Source organism: Empidonax traillii, unplaced genomic scaffold (genome assembly GCF_003031625.1).
Source record: "Empidonax traillii isolate 1590-97213 ecotype Southwest subspecies unplaced genomic scaffold, ASM303162v1 scaffold11:size2795301, whole genome shotgun sequence".
NCBI lineage: Eukaryota > Metazoa > Chordata > Aves > Passeriformes > Tyrannidae > Empidonax > Empidonax traillii.
In genome coordinates, this window is record NW_020955204.1 from 2670118 (window position 1) to 2695965 (window position 25848).

At 40.1% G+C, this 25848-nt stretch overlaps 1 protein-coding gene across 1 annotated transcript in view; it reads right to left on the bottom strand.

Moving 5' to 3' along the window:
• Nucleotides 1-19115, bottom strand: part of LTK (leukocyte receptor tyrosine kinase) — a 95603-nt gene extending 76488 nt beyond the window's left edge. Inside the window, exon 1 of the mRNA XM_027887871.1 lies at nt 19057-19115. Coding sequence (XP_027743672.1) covers nt 19057-19099 — 43 coding nt within the window. The 5' untranslated portion in view covers nt 19100-19115. The remainder of the gene's footprint in view (nt 1-19056) is intronic.
• Nucleotides 19116-25848: the final 6733 nt, after the last annotated feature.

The window sequence follows — 25848 nt, forward strand, 5'->3', positions numbered from 1 at the left end:
GTTAAGAGATTAAACTATTCTTACTATAAATTGTCCAGTAAGTACATAAGAGTGGGATTTATGACTTCAGCCACCTAGTGCTTGGGTGTTAAATTTGAGCTAGTTAACCAAGAGAGGAAAGAATTACAGGAAGAGACTGAAACACTAGCTTAAACTACTCACTCTCTCAATGGCCCAAGTTGGCCAAAAGGAATTTTATTGCCTGTGCCATGCAGTGAATTGGTTTATCACGCATTCCCTTTGTACCTAACACATGTTAAGAACCTCTGACATGATAGTAAAAGACTGATGTCTGAATTAACCCTTCGATGGCTAAAGTAGGTTGCAGAAAAGTACAAAATTAAAACCTGGATTTTCTGGCAGCATCCCCTGCATTCTTCATGATCAAGAGCCTGGATTAAATTCCCCAGTGCATTGCCAACACTAGGGTTTCTTCTGTTAGTGCCCAGACTGTCATCTATAAAAAGAGGGCAGAAGAACTTTTAATCCTGCTCATTTTTTGATGCATCCTATAAGTTTTTCTGGGTCACATCCTAATCTTTTTCTCCATGCCACCAAAAAAGAGTCAGGATGTAGAAAAGGGAGAGGATGTTTATATCATGCTGTGAAGGACTTTGGCATCACCTAGCAACTTAGAAGAAAAATCCTGAAGATAAAAGATACAGACGAAGGACCAGACCCCGTCCAGGAGTCATATAGCATAAAACAAATGGTCCCCAACGAAATGGATCTCTAGGGAGTAATTTGAAGTTAAAAATAAATTCTACATGCAGTCCACGGAAATGCAGAGTTTTATTAGCACTAGCACAGCCTCCAGCTAAGGAATCAGCAAAGGCGGAAGAAAAAGAGCTCACATAACATCCACTCAGCTATGACTAGGTAGATCACTAGGCTGACTGCAGTGAAAAGTGTTTCCAATTAATCTGCACTGACCCCTAACAGCCTACTGCCCAGGATATTCCTGCTTATTGAATGGAGAGAACGGGATAGAAATCACATCAAGGAAGAGACAAAGCAGTATCATGAAACCCAGTCATGACAATTAACACAGAATCATAAAGAAGCAAATGTTAAGCACATGTGCATTAGCTGAAAATCAGAATGGAGATACCACCCCCTCACCCCCCCCCCCCCCCCCCCCCCCCCGAGATCAGACATCTATTGATTTCTGAAGGAACACTGCAAGGTAGTTTATGACTAAAACAAAATATTTTAATTGAGAAGGGGGATGGAAAGGAGAGAGGAGTTGTTTGAAGTTCAGTAAGTGACTAATTTTCCAATTTTATGTGTACCTAAAAACATGTATTTAATTAGAGATGCAAATAAAAAAGTGTAAGACAAGCAAATAATATAATCCTCAAACAAAGAGAACAGTTCACATTTTTTTTAAATCTCAACCCAACACCTAGTAAAGCAAGAATGGATTTTTTTTTTCACTTTTATCTACAGAAATAATCTTAGCACCGCAGGCTGCTATTAAAGCCTGTCTCCAGAAATGGACCTGTTTACATGAATTATAATTAAGAAATTGGAAGTGTATTTTGTATGGTCTAGCACAACTGACAAAAAACGCACCATAAATAAATTACAAACCATGCCACATTAGTCCTAAATGCCACAGATGTAACTGCAAGGGAGAATTAAACACACTCAAAAGTAGAGAGCAGACACCAATGCACCTGAAATACTGAGACAGTTCCACATGGTCATGGTGTGCTACAGCCCAGAGGGAAAAGAAATGGGCCAAGTAGAGTGTAAAAAAGGGAAGTGCCAGGATACACAAGCTGCCTGAAGCCAGGCTGCCATGGCCTTGGCCACAAGTGTACTGTCTGCCCTCGAGCAGGTCTGTGCACAGCTGCAGAAAGCAGTGGCAAGAGGCAGCAATTGTGGGAGCACCAAGTTACAAGGTAACCTCAGACTCATCAATGCAGACAAGCTGAAAACAATTACAGTGCTGGGGCCGGCAGGCACCATTTCCAGTCTGAGTCAAAAATCAGGAGGATAAAGAAAAGGGTTCAGCTAGAGGGAAGAGTATCTCAGGGATGGGCAGCAGAGACCGAGGCCTTCCTAAACAGTAATAGGACAAAAAGAAGTGGGAGGCTGGTTAGAAATCCCAGTTGATGTTCTTTGTCAATGAGGCCTAACAGGCCACAGTAGCATGAAAGAATATCACTTCCTAGAGTATGTATGAGGTTGGTAAAAGCTCTATTGGAAAGAAAAGCTGTGAATCAGCAGGGACCTTGGGGAGAAAAAAGGTAAGACTTGGAGTATTCATCAGGAAATGAATCTCTACAGACATGGCTAGGATGCTAACTCAAATCACAGCAGCAACATAAGCAGTCTTCTTAACAGTGAGACTTTTTTAATAAGGATGGAGCCCTGATGGTATGCTGAACCTTAAAAAGAGGGATGTTTTCACTGTTCACTATTTCAGAGCAGCATGAGAGCCAAGCCTTCATGGAAGGGGAGTCTGGACAGTATCCTAAAATCTGCACAGCTCTCTTTTGCAAAAGGATTAGGATTAAGCTTGTTCACACTCTCAGCCATCTAAGAGGTGAGTCTCCAGTATGAATACCTTCACTCACAGCCAGTACAATGAAACAGGTGCAGAATCTTTTTCTTACTGCAACTGGGATTACCGTTGCGAGCAATGAACTTTGTTTAACAGACTCCCAGTGTATGGGACAGCCCTGGTATTCAGGACTTCCTGAAAGGACTAAAAGTCAGGCATAACTTAAACTACTATATGGCTTTTGGGCAAATTGTTTCTTATTTTCAAAAACACTTTTGTCATTTGTGCCAAGACCTGAACTTTATTTTTTGATCCAAAAAAATCACCTTTGTGCTGAAAAAACATAGCACAGTTTTTGCTCATGGCCTAAAACAACATAACTAAGATTCATTAATTGTACCATCCCATTTCTGTAGGAAACTTACTTTGCAAACAGAAGAGAGATCACCTCTACTTCAGTTTTTTTCATTTGTTTTCCCCTTTAGTATAGGAATGTAGAAGACAGTGGGAATGATGTTCCCACTGTTCTCAGAACACATAAAACAGAAGACAGTCAGTTGTCTTGTAAAGAATGACTATGACTAGAAGGATCCTGCCTTTTCTTGCATTTCATTTTATTTTATTTTTGGCTTGCAAGAGAGTATGGCGTGGTTTAGACTGTGAAGTGTGGGTTGGAGCCAAGATCTTTGGGCTACAATACCACACTTTTCAACTGGAAAGAAGTTAAGGTGGGATATTTCAATATTTCTTATGGAGGCTTTTATTTTACTTCTGAAAGAAGTCCTGGAAAATAAGGAGCTCTTACTTTCCTTTGAAGGACCCCTTCCAAATCAGTGCCAAAATAGAAATGGTGAAGTTAGGAATTTCTTCCCTGCCACGGAAGAGGGCCTCATATTACTGTTTCTTATTATTGCTAGGATGACCTTTCATGTTTGACAACCTAATGAATTATTCTAGTAGGCTGGCATAGCCAATACCATAATGGCTATTCTGATACTCTTATCACCCCAAACTGCTTTGACAATATCTCCCAGTTCTTATATTTAGGCAGCTTCATGGAAGTGAATGAATAGTAGAAAACCCAAATGACTGATAGACTACACCAGCACTGATCTAATCCATTTTAAGACAAGGAGGCCTCTCATTCTTTCCTTTCAAAGATGTTTCAGCCTATCTTAAGCTTCATGCTGAAGATGAGAATGTCACCAAAAAAATACCACTCCAGTGAGAAATCAGTGCAAGAACATCAAATAGGAGAAACCAGAATGAGAGTCTGCAAAGAAACAAATGTTCTTGGAAAAATTTCTGGCTTCCTTTCAGACTGTGGATAATTTGATCAAACACTAATGAACACATTAATGACTGAAAGAAAATGGTTGGGAACAGTCCTTTCCACCAGTCTTGAGCTTTAAAATTTGCAGGCAGTAGGGAAACATAATTGGATGCATTTCTGGATATATCTGGAAAGTACCTGTATGCCTGAGAAACAAGCACACAAAAAATACTGGATACAAACAAACAGAACATGTAAATATTGAATTCTCTGGATATCTCTTACGTTTGTTCAAGAGAAAAAAACCCACGTCTCCTTTACAGTGAATTCATGAAACACTCTGGCCGCTGGAGGACAGACCTGCTTTACTACTGCTTATCCTCCATAGTACTGAATTCTTTTGGAATCACAAGAAGAGCACTCAGTCTTTGGAGGTGATAGGTCATAGGTGCTGTGAGACTGTCAGCTTCTTTCGGCTTTAACCAAACCTTTATCAGAGAATTATGAAAGAGACTACACATCCCAGCAGCATGTCCCTAAAGATCAATGTCTGGCTACTGCTGGCCTGTGGCAATAGTTTCTTTGCTGAAAAGGAGTCACTCCAGACCTGTCCACACAAAGGAGAAAAATGAGGTTTCAATTACTCAGGCCTCAAATGAGCAAGCTAAGATGAACAGCAGACAGCCTTAGTTCTTTGCTTCCAGGACACCTGCCAGCACAATGAAGAAAACAACCAACATGAGGTAAAGAGCTTGTGGTGTTTTCTTCTCTGTTCATCCTCACTAAAAGCCTGAATCATGACAAGTCCTAAAACAAATGTGGCTGCGCCTCCAGTGCAGTATATCAACATGGAATCCTTTACAGAAGACAGCTTGCAAGGTGACAAAACACCTCCCAGTGGTATGTAGTTTATAACACAGACATTAACAGTTAACACAGAAATTGCCTGAAACATTCTTCAATTCTTCACAATTCCTGTGCTTTCAGTGCACATTCTTTTCATATCCAGAAAGGCACTACTAGACCAAGGATGGGTTCCTTGACTCACTGGGCCACCAAATTCCAAACCATATAATCAGATCATGCTTGGACTGCTCACCCAACATATCATTTTACTTTTCAGCTCCAAACAAACTGAAATTGTAGCTGGAATTAGCAGATTATCATCCACAGGAAAAGACCAAATACATATTGGAGTAGTACTGTGCTTTTCTGTATATGATTGTCAAGAGTTCCCACTGCCCACTTGGTACTCCAGTAGATACCATCCCAATGGAGGAGAGAGTATTCAGCCTTGCTGTATCAGCTTCCCCTGAAGAACCTCAACTCTTCTGCATCAGAAAGTTGCAAATGACTCTGTAAATACCAGAAGCATCCCAAGCACTTCCAAGAATCCCTATGATCACAATAGCCAGCTATGTGGTCAATAAAGCTACTGCTCCTTTGCAAGTAGGCTAAGATTGTCACTCTACTTAGGCTAACAAGGAAGTGTGACAGAGCATGCACAACAAATGCGCTCTGATGGAACTGCACAGTCCATAGCAGATAGTATATTCTTTGGGAAGCACATGCTGAAACATCTCACTACAAGAAAGACACTGAAGTTCTGGAAAGTGTCCAGAGCAGGACAACCAAGCTGGTGAAGGGCCTGGAGCACAGGCCTTACAAGGAGCAGCTAAGGGAACTGGGATTGTTTAGCCTGGAGAAAAGGAGGCTCAGGGGAGATCGTATTGCTCTCTACAGCAAACTGAAAGGAGGTTGTAGTCAGGTAGCGGGTTGGTCTCATCTGCCAGGTGTCAAGTGACAGAATAAGAAGAAATGGTCTTGAGTTGCCCCAGGCAAGGTTTAGCTTGGACATTGAAAAGTTTCTTTGCTAAGAGGGTAGTTGGGCATTGAAACAGGCGTCCCAGGAAAGTAGTGGAATCATCATTCCTGGAAATGGTCAAAAGACCCGCAGATGGGAAACTCAGGGACATGGTTTAGTGGTGGACTTGGCAGTGCCAGGTTAAGAACTGAACTCTATTTTAGAAATCTTTTCCAATCTAAATGATTCTATGATTCTATTTGCTTTGCCCTCTGTTGAGAATAAGTGGTTTGTGCTGCATCAATAATCACAGTATAAGGTTTTAACAAAAAGCACGTTTTAATACAAATTTGTGGAAGTGCAACTTTGACAGAGTTCTGTGGCAAGTTTCACTCTCTTACTTACCACAAGTCAAACATACAAAGGAAAATCAAATTAGAATCAAAGGATATAGATACAAAAGATAAGGGTACAGAAGGGTTTAGCAACACTTAATCATTAAGTGGTTCAACAGTTAAAAAGCAATCCAATAGGATTTACTATAATTATAACAGTGACAATTTTAGATTCACATTAACCAACGTTCATACATAATCAAGTCACACATGCACACAGGCAAAGAGATGTACATGTCTATACCTATGTGTGTTTGTTCACATAGGAATGGCTTAGATGAGAAGTAATTTCATCTTGTGGTAAGAAAAAGAGAGAATGCTCTGTAACCTACCGTAGTGCCATAACCACATCCGAAGTATCTAAGGCTAGAATCTCTTACTGTATCTTTTAATATCACAATATTTTTGAAGGTCTGGGTAGAGAGCAACTGCTGTTGGAACAGTGAATTTCTACTTCGTTTTCTTCTACTCAGAGTCTTCTCAGACAAGACTGGGTTTTGAAGTTACTCTGAGGCATGACAGGAAGCCAGCTCAGTTCTCAGGAGGCCAGTAAGACAGGTCTCATTGATACGGCCTTGTGAAGGAGCAGGCTGCAGCGTGTGGGGCATAGGGAGGCCTGCATTTGGCTTTGAAGGCCGTCATGGCCACTGCTACACCTCCACATCAAGATTTTGAGAGCACCCAGGGCAGTGCAGTTCAGTGCAGTGTCTCTGAAGAAGATGGAGTTACCGTGCCAATGAAGGTCAACAAACATCTACCCCTGCTGTTATCTCCCAGCATAGCCCTGTCAGCTCTAGAGTCAAACACCTTTCAAACGTCTTCCTCACATCCTCAGCTAGAAATTACCAGGTTCCAAGGTAGGGACCATAACTTTGCCAGTAAGTGCTCCAGCAGCATGCGGAGTCTGCCAGTGCCAGCTGAGCCTCCCAAATGCACTTCCTAACAGCTGAGCCTCTCAATGCCAGCTGGACTCTGGAAGAGGAAAGTAGTCAAACAAACACTTTGAGGAGGCTAAAAAGGTGGAATATGAAACTGAGCACAAATTTAAGCAGTGTATTAAAGAGTTTGTCAGCCAAGATTTTAAATGTCTTCCTTGCATCATAGCTAACTTTCTCTGCTGCTCTAAGTAATGCCTGCCTCCAAAGTACACTTAGCCTGAGTAATGTGTACTTTATTATTTGCATACACTTATTCCTTCCTCTTTATGCATCTTGGAATTTAGGCTTTGACACTAAAGGCATAGAGACATGCGGTGACTGTTTTATGTTCTCTTAAAGCTCATGCCAGGTGTGAGTAACAGAACCAGAGGAACAAGCTGTGTACTTCTCACAGCACCTAAAGACCCCAGTGCATCCTTCACTGAGCTCAACCTGCCAAGTACTCCTATCCACTATGTGTAAGAGATACTAAGCCACATGAGAAAGAGCAAGACATGGCAGCAGGGCTGTCAAAGTGCAGGGACACGGGAATGGGTTTGCACAGCAGGCAGAATAGCCAGAAAGGTTCCAATACCCATAAAACCAAATTTGACTTTGTAAAACTGATAATGTTCAGAAAAGAGCTCTGTCAAAATGATGAGGAGGACTGAGAAAGAGGAGCTGATTAGTGTATTTTAGTCAGCATTCACAAATGTGTTTCTTTGAAATAGCACCAGAATTTTTTGCACCTAGAAAACAAATACAGGTAATTGCAGCTTTCTTCTCTTTCTTCCTAAGATGAAACTATACTCTGAAAATTGACTCAGTGATACAAATGACCAAGCTGGTATGAAGAATATCAGTCAGGTCACCAGGAAAACAAGAGGGAATTTTACATCTGTTAACTGGCGCTGTGCCTTCTCAAGAGCAGATAAGGATGCATTATGAAAAAGCATTAAAAATGCACACTTTTAAAGGGAACATTTTTGTTTCCTCCACCAATACAAAAGCCAATGTTGTTAGAAAACTCTTGTCAGTAACCAAACATTCAACATGAAAGAATAAACCTTTTTTCAAAGCAAATTTCCACTGAAATTGAGTTACAAATTTCCCTTAATTATACTTTAAAAAAAAAAAAAAAAAGGGAAAAAGAAAAAATTCTGCACATTGGATCTATTTCAAGGAACTAGAGCATATTATGTCTCCCCACATCTGAATAAGGGAGATAAAATAGGCAAAATAGGACACTGATTAAGGCACCAGGACTAAGTAGTCTTCCTCAAATCATTTGGGAAGCTTGTGGCAGAATAGGAAAACAGCCCTTGGACATCTGACTCCCCATACCATATTGTAAAAGAGGTAGGTAATACAACCTTCCAGCTCTCTTCGTCCAACCTAAATTTAGGGACATATTAAAAGAAAAAATTGATTTATTTTGTACATTTACTTTTAGTAGTACATTAGGATGATTGAAAGAATGACAAATGTCTCCAGTGCTGCCAGTGCTTATAATTCTATGCTGAATTCAGTTCTCTACAGTGTTTTTCTTAAACATGCAGTTTCTGGAGCCATGTAATGACATGAAAATTACAGCAACAAAAATGACTTAATAGTTACCCAGGATAGCAAACACAAACTGGAAAGACTCAGAAACCAGATGGCTCATAAATATGTTTGGTTTAATTTGATGATTTTTAACCCTATGTTGTGATGTAAAACCTGAGCTTGGATAGTTTAGGTAGCAAAAAAAACCAGTGCTTGCTATACTTTTACCCTTTGCCAAGTTCAGAAAGACTAAGAAAAGCTACATTCACCAGCTTTATTTCTTGCTCCTTTGTGTATTTGGGTCACCAAGAATGAAAGGATATGCTGAAGAGTATTCTTAAATGTGGTTGACATTTTTTTAAAAACTAGGAGCACTTCTGTGCATGCCAGAACTAATGAAATATTTTGAATATAAAATTTAAGCCTGGGCTCAACATTTTTTACTGTCTTCCTTTAAGATGACAACGTTAACCCCATCTGTCCACCTTCTGAGCAAGTTCAGCCCTATCCTTAAATGTGTAAGAGCACCTCCTCTTAACAACACTCTACACGTATGGGTCAAAGTTGAGAACAGTATTCTGTGTGAAGGGCTAAGGGTGAGACCCGAAGGCAACACAACACCATGATGTATATCTTATTCCTCGGTAATGTAGCATCAGTGATAGGATTCAGACTATTAGTCTGAATTTCGTCCTCTAAAACTGTTAAAAGTTCTGTTAGCTGGATGCAAAAAACACTAACATGGTCCAAAAATAAGGAACTGTCAAAAACAAAACTAGATGATAGCTAACAACAATATTTTTCTACTTAGTAAAACAGGAATGTAGGTATTTTCACAGTGGTACCAATTCATGAGGCTGTTGTCAGCTCACTGACATCAAGCACTTGTTCCCTTGCAGAGAATGGAAAGTAGACATCCCTGTACCAAGGTATATAGACAGGGTATGTAGACAGCTATATCAGGGTGTATTTAGACATACTCTAAATTCAGGCATCTAATCCTACAGGTTAGTTTCACAAGACACTTATTTCAATGATTGTGGGGAGAGATTCAGAAAAAAAACCAACAGATTAAGGGTTTTCCAGAGCAATTCCTTCCTCCCTAGCCTGCCTTCCTTTTGGCCCCACTGGGAGACTGGCTTCCTTTCTTGTCCTTGCTTAGCAATCACCACCTCCTCAGCTGTACCTAACACAAGCCGTGTAGGGTCACATCGTAACTGGAACATTAAAGTGATGTACAAAAAAGAAAGCTAGCTTTTAACCTAGGTCCTTTCAAAGCATCCCTACACTCTGACTGACACAAGAGAGATGAGACCATGCTGTCGCTTTGGACCTGGCCAAAGTGGTCAAGATGGACATACATACTGGAGAGACGAGCTAAACATTGACCAAATGTTGACCTCCTTCATGTTCACTCAGTCTCAAGAACCCTAAGAAACCTGCAGAAGAATCACCACTTCTATCTCTGAAGTTCTACATTTATTTGTGTGCTGGTTTTGCCTGGGTTAGACATAATTTCCTTCACAGTGGCTGGTACAGGGCTGTATTTTGGATTTGTGCTGAACACAAGGTTGATAGAATAGTGACATTTTTGATATTGCTGAGCAGTGCTCACACAGCACTAAGGCCTTTTCTGCTTTTTTGTACCGTCACGCTGGCAAGGAAGCTGTGGGTGTGTGGGAAACTGGGAGGAGACACAGTTGGGATAAATGACCCAAAGAGACTAAAGAGATATTCCATGCCATATAACATCATGCTCAGTGTATAAAGTACAAGGAGGAGTAAAAAACGAAGGAGAAGGGGGTGGAGAGGATGTTTGGAGTGGTGGCATTTGTCTTCCCAAGTAACTCTTGTGTGTGATGGGGCTCTGCTCTCCTGGACATGGCTGGGCACCTGCCTGCCCATGGGAAGCAATGGATTAATTCCTTGTTTTGCTTTGCTTGCATGTGTGGCTTTTATTTTCCCTATTAAACTGTCTTTATTTTAATCCAAGAGTTTTCTATCTTTTACCCTTCTGAATCTGTCTCCAATCCCACCGGTTGGGGGGCAAGCAAGCAAGGTCGTTGGAGTTAAACCATGATTACTTGACATAAATTACCTGCCCACCGTTCTCTGCAGAGGAATGTCAGGAACACTATTAATTGGGCTGTTGCTTCTGGTCAATCCTCCTTCTTGCAGCCACAAAGTAGTTCCTTTCAGTGATAAAACAACTTCTCTAACTTACTACGCAAGTACCTTACCATAGAAGTGATTGTAATTTCTGATGAAGCTTAATTGAAAAATAACTCTTGGCTGGATTAAAATAGTTGATAGCCTATACAGTCACATGACTCACAAACCCTTGCAAAATTATAATCTATATATAAAATATGTAATTACAATATTGTCACAAACAATCACAAGCAATCCCTGAGAATTGAGGAGCTTTGGGTAACTGCATCTACTGAAGAAAGTGGGAAAGACAACTTGTTTAAAGCAAAGGGGTTTTCCACATCTTTTCAGATCCTAAAAAAAGTAAAACAAAACAAATAAAAAAAAACCAAGCCAAAACAAACAAAAACCAAAAACAAAACAAAAACAACAGACAAAAAACCCAAAACAAAACAAAACATCCACCAGATTTTTCCTTTAATTAATTTTCACACGTATATATGTGTAGGAATGCACACAAGAGAGGAAAAAAAAAATGTATGGAATCAAAATAGAAAGGTAAGAAATAAAAAAAACTATGCCCTGTCCAAAACCTATCAGCAAATAAAAAGTGAAAATAGCTTATAGAGGGGAAGCTAAATGTTTGTGGCTGCAGTCAGTGCTTATAATTAATTTGCAAGGTTATTTTTTGCAAATTTTACTGACTTTCCTCTCTAGAACTGCAACAGACTGACAAACACAAACTATCAAACTCTGGGAAAGTTTAAACTCTGTTAGGAGACTAATAGATCTTGAAGGGTCAGGAGGTATGTGGGACTTCGGGAAAGTCAGAAAAAATAGCGGTAGTGATGACTATGCTATCAGGGCTTATAAAATTCGTGAAGTCCAGTGTCTCATTAAACTCTAGGCTGTTAGCCTGCATAGGGTTAAAGAAAGCTTCTTTTGGAGACTTTAAATACTATTTGGGCTCCTGCAGTGACTGTAAACACAGAAAATGTTCCTGTTGTGAATTACATAATTTAAAAGTGTTACTCAGGTAAAGAGATCTGAACTCCAGCACAATACACATCAGAATGCCACACAGAGAACTCTAAAAACATGTTAAAGAACATGAAAATGTCAAGCGATCATGCTTTTCTATGATTCTATTTGCCAAAGTCAAAGTAGCAAATTGGTTTTTAATCACCCAGAGCTCAGGAGGAAAAAAACCCTGTAAGTAGCAGATTCTTGGAAAATTAAAACTGCAGTGAAATCAAACAACAGAAACAGAAAATGAAAAAAAAAATCAAGCTAAGGTATTAGAACTGTGTAAGTATAATCATCCGTGCTCCTTACATTGTCTAAAATATTTGTCAAGGCATCAAGGTCTGCAAAACTGCCAAATGAATTATCCAGTAAAGCAAAGCAGGTGTTCAGTTCCAGTTTGAATTCAGTTTTGCCTGAGGTTGCTTAAGTTCAGGCTGACAGCTGCTAACCCTTTTTTGGGTAATCCAAAGCCACACTGGCTGTGTTCCTGGTCTCCATTGGAAAAGAGTTCCTCCATCCTGTTCTTCTGCCCAGATGTGGCCACCTCCTATCCCCTCTCTACATCCCCACAGTTTCCTCCTGCTCCCTAAAACCAGGAAAGTGGAGCAGATATTGTGAGGCAGAGCTACAAAGGGAAGTGCCCAAGCGCTCGAGAGTTCACCCTCAGCATATAGAAAAAGGTCTTGGTCACAGCTGCAGAGCCACCCAAATGAGCTCTGCATTACTGCATGGAAGCAGATGCTTCCAACAGCCATCTCTGCTGTGGGAAGTGTGATTTCAGTGAATCGTGACTTTTAACCACTTACCTACCCAGTTTAGTTCTCATTGAAGTTACAATATGACCGCTATTATTGTGTCAGTTCTGATTCAAGGCAAGAAAAAAATTCCAGTCTGGGTTTCTTTTGGCTTCTCGACAGCATAAAAACTCATCAAGACAATGTAGGAACAGGCACTTCTCATCTCCTGCACTTGACTCTGCGCAACAAAACACCATCACATCCCTTCATGTCACTTCCTAGTGTCACTCTCAGTTACTTTATCACTCCTATATTTTTAATATATAAATATGTATCACCATAAACATAGACACAAAGGTGTGGATGCTCTAACCTCAGAAAATTTGGCTGTTTACGCCTTCAAACACATGCTGTGCTACAAACTGGAATGAAAAATAAAAAAACCAAACAAACCAAAAACCTAACTGAGCAACTGAAATGCATGAATAAATGCATCATTCTTGGCTGATAAACCAAAGCTTGTGGGGTTTCAAATACCAATTAGCTAAAAATCTGCGATGTCTTATTAAGAGACACAGCTCTCCCATCAGACAGGGTAAAAGCTAAGCTGAGGTGCAAGGATAAATCTGTGCTTTTGAAAAGACATCACTTTTAATTCTATAATTCTATACTTCATTCTCATTCTTGACTACATCTACCTCTACTTTTAAAACTCAATCACTGCCATTGTCAGGGAGGTTTTTACCTTTGCAAAGAATAGAACAGTTCAGTTGGAGGGGACCTGCAACAATCAAACAGTCCAACTGCCTAAAATAAAGTGAGCTGGAAATCTCAACAAGTTTTTCACTGACAAGTGGAGAATTGTGTAAAGTTTCATGTTTTTCCAGCCAGCCTTATGTTAAGGAGCACATATAGAAAACCGACCTGAAATTCTCCTAGAAAGACAAAACTTGGCCTGAGGGTGAGCATCTCCCTGAAATTCTGAGCTCTTTATTTACTCAGTACACCAGGTAGAGTTGCTTTTTCCAGGTGAGGAAGACTGGAATGTCACCTCTGTTACCTTTTACGTAATTTCCCTCTGTTTCCATTACACCTTGGGTGTCCAGTTGTGCTGGTATGATACACACTGGGAGAAGCTGCAGTGTGGAGATACACCACCTTGAGAAAAGCTCTTAGAAACAGCACACATATTTCTATCAGGGAGGCAAAATACTTCAGTGACATCCTGTCAATTGTATGGGATCTGTGCTCCTTTAGGCTTTGCAGAGACCTAAGGAGGTCTTGATGCCACATTTGCTCAACTACCCCTTGACCTTCCCTCATGCATATCCAGCATAAAAAGGCAGGAATCTGACATTCTCCAGGCACAGACCCTCTAACTATGCTGAACCAGACACAATCCAAAACAAAGGTTCTATGTGTTCCTCCTGCAGCACATAGCACTTCGGTGTGATCTGTCACCACTCTCATAAGAGAGCTCAGTTCTCCCTATGCACTCTGACCACATCTGTCAGACCAGCTGCAACTCACCTCTTATCAAACATAACAGCTCACCCTTTTTCCAAGCTGGCCTGCTCTCCTACCTGCCACAAGTTTCATCTTTATGCACACCATGTCCTGCTGATAGCAGGCCACATCAAAACACTGGGCTCGTTACATGCCAGGGGAGGAGAGAAGCAGGGAAGCAATTATCATGGAATGAGAGGAAGAGGAATTGTAAGAGGAAGGACTGATGCTGAGAGACAGGAAAAGACTATAAGCCTGATCCAATTAATTAACATAATTAGTGTCATTATTTTCCTCCTCTGATTTAAGGATTCAATACAGGAATCATGCTTACCCGTAAGAGTCTCAGATAAAAGTCTCCGGATACAAAAGGCAAGATGTTACACTGCTGTAAGTGTATTCCCATGGGAGCCCCCGGTGGTCCAGGGGAAAATTCACTGCACTGTCACTGCAGAGACCCGGGTTTGATTCCCGGTCGGGGCCCCTCCCCGGGCAGATGGAGCTCGTTAGCCCTTAAGGCAATCCATCTACGTCCTGAGGACCTCGCTGCCACCGTCCAAGCGTGCTTGGCCCCGGCAGATGAACCTCAGGATTAAAAGGGTGGGCTCAGTTCCGCGCACACTGTGTCTCACCTAAAAAATCCAATGCGCAGGCTGGAAGGTGGAAAGACCTTCCCCGGTTCTTCGTTCGCGAAGAAGACTGGCCATGTATTCCCATGGAGGTCCATCGATTTGAGTTAACTATGAACCCTGTGGATTCTTTCCTCTTCATTTATTCCTGGAAAACTCACCTGCCTCTCCTCTCAGCAGCTGCTTTGTGCTGCTTCTTTTACTAACATTTTGCAAAAAGTTACCTTTTTTCCTTTATTTCTGAGGAACTTGATCCAATATCAAATTACAAAGAGTACCGGCCACTGTCTGTATGCACAGTAACGAACATGAGCCGAAGGACAATCACCTGCATGCACAAATCTAAGTACAAATCAGTATGTGATATTACAAAAATAACTGAGCAGCTTTAATATAAAACAAACAAACAAGCAAACCCTCTCACAGGTCAACTTAAAAATATTTCAGAAGCTTTATAAAATTGCAAAGACAAACACATTTCAGGGAGTACTGGACTAGAAAGTTCATGTCAAAACAAAACATTTGATATTATGTCATGTTTTTACACTTTTTAAATAAAGATTTCAGATTTCTGAATGAAAGACTTCTCTAAGCAAAAGTTTGGATTAAAAAAAGGGGAATTAAAACAGGTAGACTCATTTGAATGTCTCAATATGAACTAACTGGTGCACACAAAAAACCAAAATTACAGTTCAAAACCTAGACCACTTTACAAAATATTTTAGCATCACCACATCAACATTTTTCAGTAAAATTAATTCAAGATGAAAATTTCTCTCCAATCTTGCCACAGACATCACAAATGCACTTCTACATACCAGCACAGCCAGTGTGCACCCTCTCACTCATGCAAGCAGGCTGAAGACAAGGACCCTGCTGTGTATCTGTTTTGGACTCCAGGGGGTGGGAGAGGAATGCTTTTGAAACTTCACTGGAGTGGGGCATCCTTTTCTCCAACTTTGATCTTATGGACTAATTAGAAACTGCGAAGCTATGCAATATGGACAGGAAGATGGATTTCTGCTATGGCTGATGACAAGACGTTGTCTTCAGCTCTAAAGAAACAGCATACATGGCTCGCTACCTGATTGTTTCCTTCTCCACCTTAGTCCTCCCTCCTGATACAGTTTACAAATCCCCAGTGTTTGTCTGCGTGTGACCCCTTAGTGTGGGATTTCCATATATCTCTCCTATCCTTCTCCATTGTATTTCAAAGGGTCTCAACTTTGTAATGTTTATGACTTAAAAAGAACTGTCATGCTCTTATTTCAAGGCACCTACCCAACCTTTGGCTTTCAGTGAAAGTCATGGTGCCTTGAATTGCATATCTGGACTGGGCATAGTATATGGAGATATGCTGTCATTTACACAGTAAAGGACTGTGGATCTAATTCCTAAGACAAATTTCAAGGATCCTTGGGTGCTGTCCTTCTTGGAACCATTTAAGTGAAACCACTACTATACCTATGTGCTACTTTAACTGGGCACAAGAAGAAGAAAATAAGAGAGAAGTTCTTCAATGAAGAAGCAAAAAAGAACACAGGGTCCCATCCCTTCCACTCTTGGCATGCTCTCCTCCAGACAAAGGGATACACAAAGCACTAAGGGTTTGTCTAAGTGAGATAGATGCACTGGTTTATTTAAAGTTGGCTTATGACAGAATGAGGTACTCCTATATCTTCATGTACATGTGGACTGATTGAACTTGAACCAGTTAATTCTCCCTCTACAAAACAGGCCAGCTCGGTTCTGAGAGGCAGATAAAACCAGGGAGAGAAACAAAACATCTGAGGCTTCTGAAAACTGTTTGTTAGACAGAGGCAAGCATCCAAGAATGGGGTATTCATCACTGCAATGCTGATATACCATTCCACAAACAAACAAACAAACAAACAGCTAGTTGTCTTACTCCTTAACTTGCCATCAACCTTCCTATTCTTCTATGCCCTAGGAAGTGTTCAACAAAACCCAAAACCATAACTATTCCTCAGGCTGAAATTAAATGTAAGTTACCCTTATCTGTGACAGCCCCACTACAAGTGTCAGAAAAGACCATAAAGCAAATCCTGACAAAATGCCTCTACTAATATTATCTCATCAACTGTGGTTATAGTCAACAGCTAAACTCTGAGCAATGACATAAGCATTACCGTATTTTTGGAAAGGTGTTTGAGGTTTGATCAGGATGTATGTTGTACTGTAATTTTGCAAATATTTTGCTTTCCACATTCAAAGGCAAGAGTATTACACCTGGCCAAGCACAACCCGCTTTCTCATAGAAGAGGAAAGGAGTGACCTCCCACCTTCATCAAGCTCAAGTAATAGAAAGAAAATCATCCAGTATGAAGGCTCAAAGTAATACTGGGGCTTAAAATAAAAAGAAAATTCTCCCAGATGTTAACCTGGTGTCTTTTACCACCTTCTTCCTAGCCATCTCCTGAGTCCTGGGGCTAGAGTGCAACCTCAGCCTCTAAATGATTGTGAAGTTGGTTTGACACTGAACAATGCACATCCACGCACTGAGTCCTTTCCTGGTTTTGTTACTGTTGGTTCTCTTGGGAGTTCTCTTTCTAAGTTTTTTTTTCTGTTGCTATTCTCTACAACTTTCTGAGTTTTCTCATAGTCTTAATTTTTGTACCAAGAGGAGTTCCAGAATTCTCCAGTGTTTTGGTGTGCCAAAAATTTTCAATGGATGGGAACTCTGAAATCATTCTTTCATAACAGAGCTCACTAGAAAGGCATATGCCAGCCAGTAAAACAAAAGAGAGAAAAGAGGACCTGCAAATTCCTTCATCACTAAGACCTTGGGCTTTCCAAATAAAGAAAATGTGAAGCCATCCCAAGAATACGCTCCAGGAAAAATTCCTCACTGGAAACACAAGTGGTTTTTAAAATAATTTCTGTAGAGCCTGAAAGCTGACCATAATAGCCCCTTGAGATAAGCAAACCCCACGTGAACTTTGTGACAGCAGCTACACAGTTAAATGCTCATGCATCCAAGTCTCTCCCTGGGTGATAGAGATTATTTTTGGCAGAAGATGGGACAGAGATTGTAAAATGTACGTTTATTTTCATTTAGCTCTTTACTTGTTCACTCTGAAACACACCCTTTTTTTACCTCTTTCCTAATACAGTCATGCTTCATATCACAAACTTGGATATAGAGCAAACATAAATATATATATTCCTTACATTAACCTTACTTGCATGTTGAAAGTCATTCCACTAAAAACTTTGGGATGATATTTTTTAGTTCCTGATGAGACCACATGCCATGAAAACTGAGGCTATGGGGACATACATGCAAGCTCTGCTTGCATGAGGTACCCTTGTCCTGGGACCCTTTGAGAGTAGTGCAACTTCTGTCGTCCCAATAGGAATAACAGGCCAGAAGAAGGTTGCAATTAAAAACTCTGTGCTATGCCTTGGCATACAACTATAAATAGAAATAATTTATGAAACCTGCTTAAAGGCTGATGTCCCAGTGTGTCTTCATATAAAAGTAAATATATACAAGTTCATCATTTAGCCAGAGAGAGAATTTCACTGCACTAGCAGGAGCTAGCTGGAGTGCCCAACAACCTGTTTGCCTTCCTCCTTTCCTGCCTGGAAGTTATATTATTTGTTACACTGAGAAATACAGAAGTGTCTCCTGATCTTTGTCTAAGGGTCTAGTTATAGTCCCTCTCGCTGCACTGGGTGTGCTACCATAACTGCAGCTCTCTGAAAAGTTCAGCATGTCCTGATACAGGCTTTTCTCTCCTGATTTTCATAACGAGTTTGCTTGCCACTGTGCACATATAGTGAATGTGTCCCATTCCTACCTTCTTCTCCCATCATTGCTTGTGTGCATGCTGCCACCTCACAACTTCTCTCCTTTTACTGCAGCTTCCCTCCTATTATCTCTCTGCTCTCTTGCTGTTCTTTCATTCCCCTTGCTGTGTTTCAGAACCAAAGCTGACAGTGACAAACAGAGCAGCACAAAGATTCTTTCAAAACTCAGCCTGAGTACCACTTTCTAGCTGGGAATCCTCCCAATCCCTTCTTCTCCCCTTATCTCTGTCCCTCATCTTTCCCCTTACACAAAGCATCCTCTCCAAACTACGCATTTTCCTGTAAGCGACCTTCACTGCTCTGGAGCTTTACTTTCACCCACCTTTCAAAAATTGTTCCAAAGGAAACCATTCAGTAATCAGAGAAGCAAAATAGTCCTGGGTTATAACTGTTAGTTTCATGCTGAACCCTTGTACAATGACATTGTCTGCTTCCAGCCTCGGACCCTCAACAGCAGCTACCTTTCTAAAACTACAGATCACCTATTCATTTCAGTGAACAAAATTTACTTAGAATCAATAACCATCAAGATTTGTCTTCCCACTTAATATATGTTTCATGCTGGTACTTTCTCTTCCCATCCACCTTTTTCCCCCCACCGTTCTGAAAATAATGCTTTTCTGGTTTAAAAGCAAAAGGGAAGTGGCAATGAAATAAGTCTGAGTCTCTGGGTATAAGAGGGACTTTGCATCATAAGGAGATGATGGGAAGAAAATAAGTTACTTACCCACTGTGGTAACACACAGCACCAGCTGTGGGAGCCGCTCCATGGCTCTGCGGGGTGTGGGCAGGTCCCAGCCGGGTGCGCGGCTCTGGTGGGGACGTGCCAGGCTCTTCCTGCGGGCTCTGCTGGAGCTCTGAGACCGGGCTCGGGCTCGGGCTCCTGCTGCCTTGGCGGAGAATTCCCACCTCCTGCTCGTATGGGTCCTAGAGCCACCCTCCCTTCCTTCCCTCCTCCTCCCGTTTTGCATACCGCTCCTGCACGATCAGCAAATCCAGAAGGCAGTTGCTTCAGACATGAGCATATCCATCTACAATTTTTTTGAGGCATTAGCATTCACTAGAAAAAGCTGAATTCAGCATTTTACTGGGTTGTTCCTCCTCCTCAGTATTCCCTCGCAGCAGGCTCAATAACACACACTGTCTGGACCAAACTCAGCTTGTATTTAAGATGATAGAGATGATCCTCTTGGCCTGAAAGACCGTTCATTAATTACCCTGAAAGAAAATTTACACAACCTAGATACCCACTCTTCTACCTTTCACTTCACTTATACCCACTTAACTCCTGCACAAGACAGCCTCAGTTGGAGAGACATGCAGTGAGGACCTGGAGCACAGGAAAGCTTAGGTATTCCACCTGCAAGCTAGTGCATTCATTCTTCAATCACTTTCCTTGTTAAACTCTTTTTTCTTCTGGTTCATCAGCCCTTCAATTACTGTATTCACTCTGCTTTCAATTTGTTTGCATGTGTTTTTTTTCTTGATAGAGAGTTTATTCTAAAATTGCTATTTAGTTTATTGCTAAATTTGTTATTCTTTTTAATAATCAGAATACTTTCTTTCTGATTGATTCTTCATGTGGATACCCTTACTCTAAATTAGGAGTGCTTTGGTCCAAATTAGCATAATTTATTCTGGCTGTTGTGCATTTATTACTCAGGTAGTACCTGAGTCTTTATTACAGTACCATTCACGATGCAGGCACTGGAGAGATTTGGAGCTGACATAAATTAGAACTCCAATAGGTCTGGTGTGTCTGGCACTTTTAAGGCAAAAGCCTGAATTCTATTTTTAATTGTCATTCACAGATTAGACTAAAAATTTAATTAATTTATTTAACCTTCTGTGAATCTTCCACTGACACCTATGAGAAGCACGCACTGCTCAAGGGTAGAATTTGCTTTTGCACCATAACCATATATTTGGATCTATGAATTTGCTCTTTGTTTAGCAACAATTACTATTTTCAAATGATTTACAGGGGCTAATTTTTGAATACAACCTGGATGATTTGGAAGTAAACATCATTCTGAGGTTTTCCTCTATGGCCACATCAATTACAAAAGTGTGGTAGCAAGAAAGACAGACAGTATTGGTTGCTTATCAATTAAATTTATATAAACTGTCCCCCAAGCAAAGTAATAGACTAAGACGAGGAAAAAAAATAAAAAAAAATTTTAAAATGCTGCCAGCTTTCCATCACTTCATAAATAACTTTCTTGGCTGAGGCTCTGGGATTGCAAAGCAGGTAATTTTTTTTACTCAAACTGGTAAAAAGTAGAGACACCTCAGGAATTTCCACGCTTATCTAAACCCTCATATGAACAGAAATGTAAATAATCTGTATGTGCAAGGAACTGGCACCAGCAGAGACAAATGAAATAAGACTGTTTCTGATAATACTCAGTTTTAAAGATATTCGTATTTTCCATGGTTTTCAGTTAGTGTCACAAAGACAGATGAATTCTAATTCTCATTACAGAAATGTGAGGCATTCTAAAAAAAAAAAGAGATAGGTGCATGTGTTGCTTTTAAGCAGAGAGTAAAAGCTGAGGAGAAGGTGACTAATCTCCGACCAACTGTCTCATTGGACAGTTTTGAAAGATTGAGTCCTGGCTCAGGAGAGTTGACCATGGCCTACTAGAAGGTCCATAGTTAATCCTTGGCAAGATAATGCACATCAGTCAAGCAAAGAATGTTACCCAGTCCAAACAAACAACTTTTTTAGGGAATCAAAGATTTTAAAGATACATGAAAAAACAAGAGTTTCACAATGAAAAACATAAGAATATACTCAGAGTATGAAAACAACAGAAGACAGAATAATGCCCATCATTTGGAAATAGGGGCAGGTACTACAAGCAAGTGCCACTCACCAACAGTTTGTAAGTGATGCAGGAGCATGCTCAACAACAAGAGAATGGCAGCAACACCACTAATGCAGAGGAAACCTCTGTAGATGTAATTAGGAGCAATGGACAATGTTGCATCATCAGAGAACAGAACTGTTAGTCCAGAAGCAATTCTGACAATTATAAGCTTTTAAACTCTGTGCTTATGGACAAGCTAGAGCACTGCCAGAATCTGGATACTAGCAACTGAAAATAAATGATCTTAAATAATGATAGCATTTTTGGCTGAGGAACACAGGAACAACATGCTGGAGTTCAGGAGAAGGAAGCAGATTTGCTTATTCTATTCTTACAGTATTCTGAGGGCCTCCATTGTTGCAAACACAACACAGAGGGCTGCAGAGAACTTTGATCTAACTCTGTAACATCTCAAAAACATTTGGAATGAGATTGAAAGACAAGGTCCGACCATGCTACCAAGAAAATGCCTCAGAACTGAAGGGAGATGAGACACTTCGCCACAAAGCAAGCAGAACTCCGGCAGTGAGGGTCTAGTCACTGCCAGAAAAAAAACTGGAGTTTTCACTTACAGGTACATTCAGGGGACAAAAATTATAAACAGTGGGAAATATTTCTCACATACAAGAAGAAAGCGTTGTTGTGATGATTGACTGCAAATGCATTTCCAAGTGGGACACAGGCAATGCAAATGTTCACCTAGCTCCCACACTGTCTCTGAAAGATACTGTTCTCTTTTGGACTGCACACAGCACAGAAAGATAAAGCACATTTTTTTATAGAATATCCAGTAAAACATCTGTAAAATGACATTTTGATCTAAGAAAAATATGAGAAAAATGCAGCCAGAGATCTCATAAACCTTTCACGAAAAACAAGATATAGGGCAAAAGCTAAACAAATATTCCTTGTGATGGAGATAAGATCCAGCAGAGCAAGGTGAATGTAGTGAGATGATAGAGTCTGGACACACTAAGATGAATGAGTACAGACTTGTTTGCAATATAAGGTATGTAAAGAAATTTGTGCTCGGTCAATCCGCCTCGGCATCCTGAATGCTGCTCTACAAAGTTGGTTAACAGACATAGGATTTGACTGCTACAAAAACATTTGGAAATCTGAAGACCTTAACCAAAGATGTCTCGGTCACCAAGATGGTATCTAAGCACAAAACTAGGTTGCCATTGGATTCTTCTACTGAGAATATTGATAATTTTTCAAAGTTCTATAGTCAAACTTTGAGAGCAGTCACTTATTCATAAAGCAAATTAGTATATATAAATAAAGAAAGAAGCTTTGGCTTTACTCCATAGCCATTAAAGCTTCATGTCTTCATGCATGGAAGAACCATGTGAGCTAAAGCTAATCATAAAATTCTTTACAGCCTAAGGGACCTGGAAATTCTCAGGCTAACCTTTCCCACAAGCAAAAAGGCTACGAAAGTATTTTGGTTTCAAATATATGGTTTCAGTGTTCCATAAAAACTAAGCAATATCTGATGATGGTTAGACACATGGTCTCTGGAGTACTTTACAAAGGAGCTATGAAGAAAAAATATCCAGAACTATATTTTATATCTGTTGCACACACAAGCTCTTTAAGAAAATGTTTCTATCTGGTATCAGACAAAATGTGAACTTTGATTGCTGCAGACATTGCTGAGGGCAAGCCCCTACAAAAAATAAGTGGGGCCAGTGCCACAGATAAGACTAGTTACACCAAATGGAGTGTAATTGCTAATAGCCAGGCTTTACCCCTTAAAATTATAATAGGTAGAAAACGGTTAAATTTAATTGTTAAGTGGGACTTGGCTTCTATGCAAACAAAATCCTCAAACATCAGAGAAAAAAAGTGTTTAAAAGGACATGCACAGAATCATTACAGATTTAAAATCTAAAAGTAGGACCAATGATATTTTACACCAGCATCATATAAGAAGCAATTTGAGGAAATTATTGTGATGCTTGTGGCATAGGGCAGAAAGAGAGGTAAACATGTAGGTGTGTAAGGAGGGGAAAAAATTATAATGCCCTAGAGCCAAGTAGGTACTTACCACTGCTGCTGGAAGCAAACAAACCTATTTATGTCCTAGACTATCAGATTCATACCTATGTACAAGAAAATATATCTAAGAAGTCATTTGTGCATGTCAGTACTACCCTTGTTGCATTTTAAAGTACCTGCATTAGTGATGTCTGACAGCAGGACACCTTTAATGAACATGAGATTTAGCAGTTTGCAGCAAAGTACATACGAGGCATGTCACTACAAGTCCCCATTATTTCCAGTACAACAGGTCAGTAGAAAGCAGTGTCAAAATAATAAAGCACCTACTAATGAAAAATGATAGAGGCCATACTCAGCCCTGTTAAATCAGAGCATGGCACCAGCAAACCATGGCTTGTCATTTGCTGATATTTCATTCAATGGAAAATTGAATACGAGAGTGCCTGTGCTACTAGAAATGGATTTCAAGAGCCCTTGGGGACTTGCAGCTATCTGAGGAGAGAGCTGAGTTAAAACAGCAATCCAAAAATGACTTGGAGTACCTGGAGCTCCTGCCATTTGCCCAAGACAGAAAACTCGTAACTGTGAAAGCAAAACAGCAGAATGGAAGCCAAGACATTTCAAAAGTCACAAGAGTGTGTCACACAAGAAAAGCCACCCTGTGAGTCAGTTGCTGTGTAACATTCCCAGGAAATTGTACTTTCTGAAGAAGCTGCTGTGTACAATCAGAATTAGTGACCTCATCTGACAACATATATGACCACAACTTACTAAGAGCCTATGGATGCAAAAGCATTTTTCTTTCAATAGAGCCCTACGCTCACAGACACCTGAATGACTCACAATTTCTTACTGAGAACCTGGATTTAAATCCCAAATCATCCCCCACAGTAGTGACTGGACCATCTGCTCTTGCGGTAATATCACAAGAAGGCACTTGGTGTTTCCTGTGAGTGCCTGATGTCATCTAGTACAGAAACCAGGTATGAGGGATAGCTGGAGTTCAGAGAAGTATCACAGTCTAGCCACAGAACAACTCTTCACTGAACCACAAGGGGGTTGAAAGAGTGGTATGGGAATCAGTATGTAGCCCTTTCTCTAAACAAGACACTACTTCATCTGCTGTTTTCACTACCTGCCTCGTTTCCCCTCTTCTTTGATCTATTTCAGCTCCACTTCTGCTTGCATCCTGTTATATTTTTACTTCCAGCTGCTCTTTCTGACCCTCTAGGTTAAGAAACTGAATCTTTTCAATGATTCAGCAGTCATAAACGGGCTTGATTTATTCCCTGTTCCTTATTCATCCTTTCTGTAATACCATTGTAGAAAATGTTTCTATGCTCCTCTGTTTAATTCCTTTCATTTTACTTACTTTTACTGCATTTTTTGGAAGCAGAAGATGGGAAACTCTCCTGTAAGGCCTGCATGGAGTTTTTTGCTTTTTGATGCTAAACATCACCTCTCCTTTAGAATCAACAGGAAGCTGTAGTTCCACTGCTCTGAAATAGATGCCTCAAAGAGCTTTATTTCTCAGTATGACTTAGTAAAAAAAAAAAAAAAAAAAAAAAGAAGTGTAAAATCTTGAATTTCTCCCAGTGGCTTCAGACTTGTAGGACTTATATGACCATCTGATGTTTATACAATAGTCTCTTCCAAACAAGATGGAGATAAACAAAATAATGTAAAGTCTTTGTACCCATACAAAGTTCATCTGTAGCCGTAAGGCAATATAAACTGTGTTCTAGTTCCTGAACATCCATCTCCTTTCCTGCACAGGGCACCAGAGCTCCCATATAGTGTCCAGATATCTCACTTTTTTTGTTTCAAATTTACACTGATTTTCCATAGGAGACTCTCTCACATGGCTACCAGCTGGAGTATGATGACAACCAGTCTATGAGATAGCCTGTACATTAGCAACCTTTGATTGCTATTTACACTACCTGGACAAGATTGCAGACCGAATCCAATCAAGTTAACAGAGACAAAAATTAAAAACGAACATGCAGAGGAGGTGGATAACCTTCTAGATTCCAGGCCAAACAGAAAGAAATGGATCCCCAAACTGGGAGCCCCTGATATATGAAGAGATTAGATTCCCCTAGGAAGTTCAGTTGGAAAAAGACAGCTGCAAATTAAAGATTTCCTAAAGGCTTTTTTTGGTAGCCACTTCAAAGTAAAGGAAGTTTACCATAAAATCATCTATAATTATTCATAAAACAATCTATAATTAGTCATAGAGATTATTGTAGTGGGAAATTATACATGTTTTCCTCTGAGATTCATCAATAACAAAGATTATATACCTGATAGATCAAAACTTTCATATACTGAAGGGAGTAGATTGACTCCTCTTTCTGTTGCTAATTAAAAAAATTTGCATAAAAGAAGTATTTTTCTCTTCAGCCTCTGGTCTTTCAAGGGATAGAGTATATCATAGTATTTGTGCTAATTCTTTGTCAGCACACAGCAGAAATAGAATAATCCATTACCTCCTTCAGTGTTCTCAAGACAGCAATAGAACTGCACTAAGATCATATGAAAATGCAAATAGTATGTTAAAATAAAAGGGTATTAATTTAGTCAATTAATTAGTGATTATACTGATGAATGTTAATTCTATCTGTGAAAGATCCAAC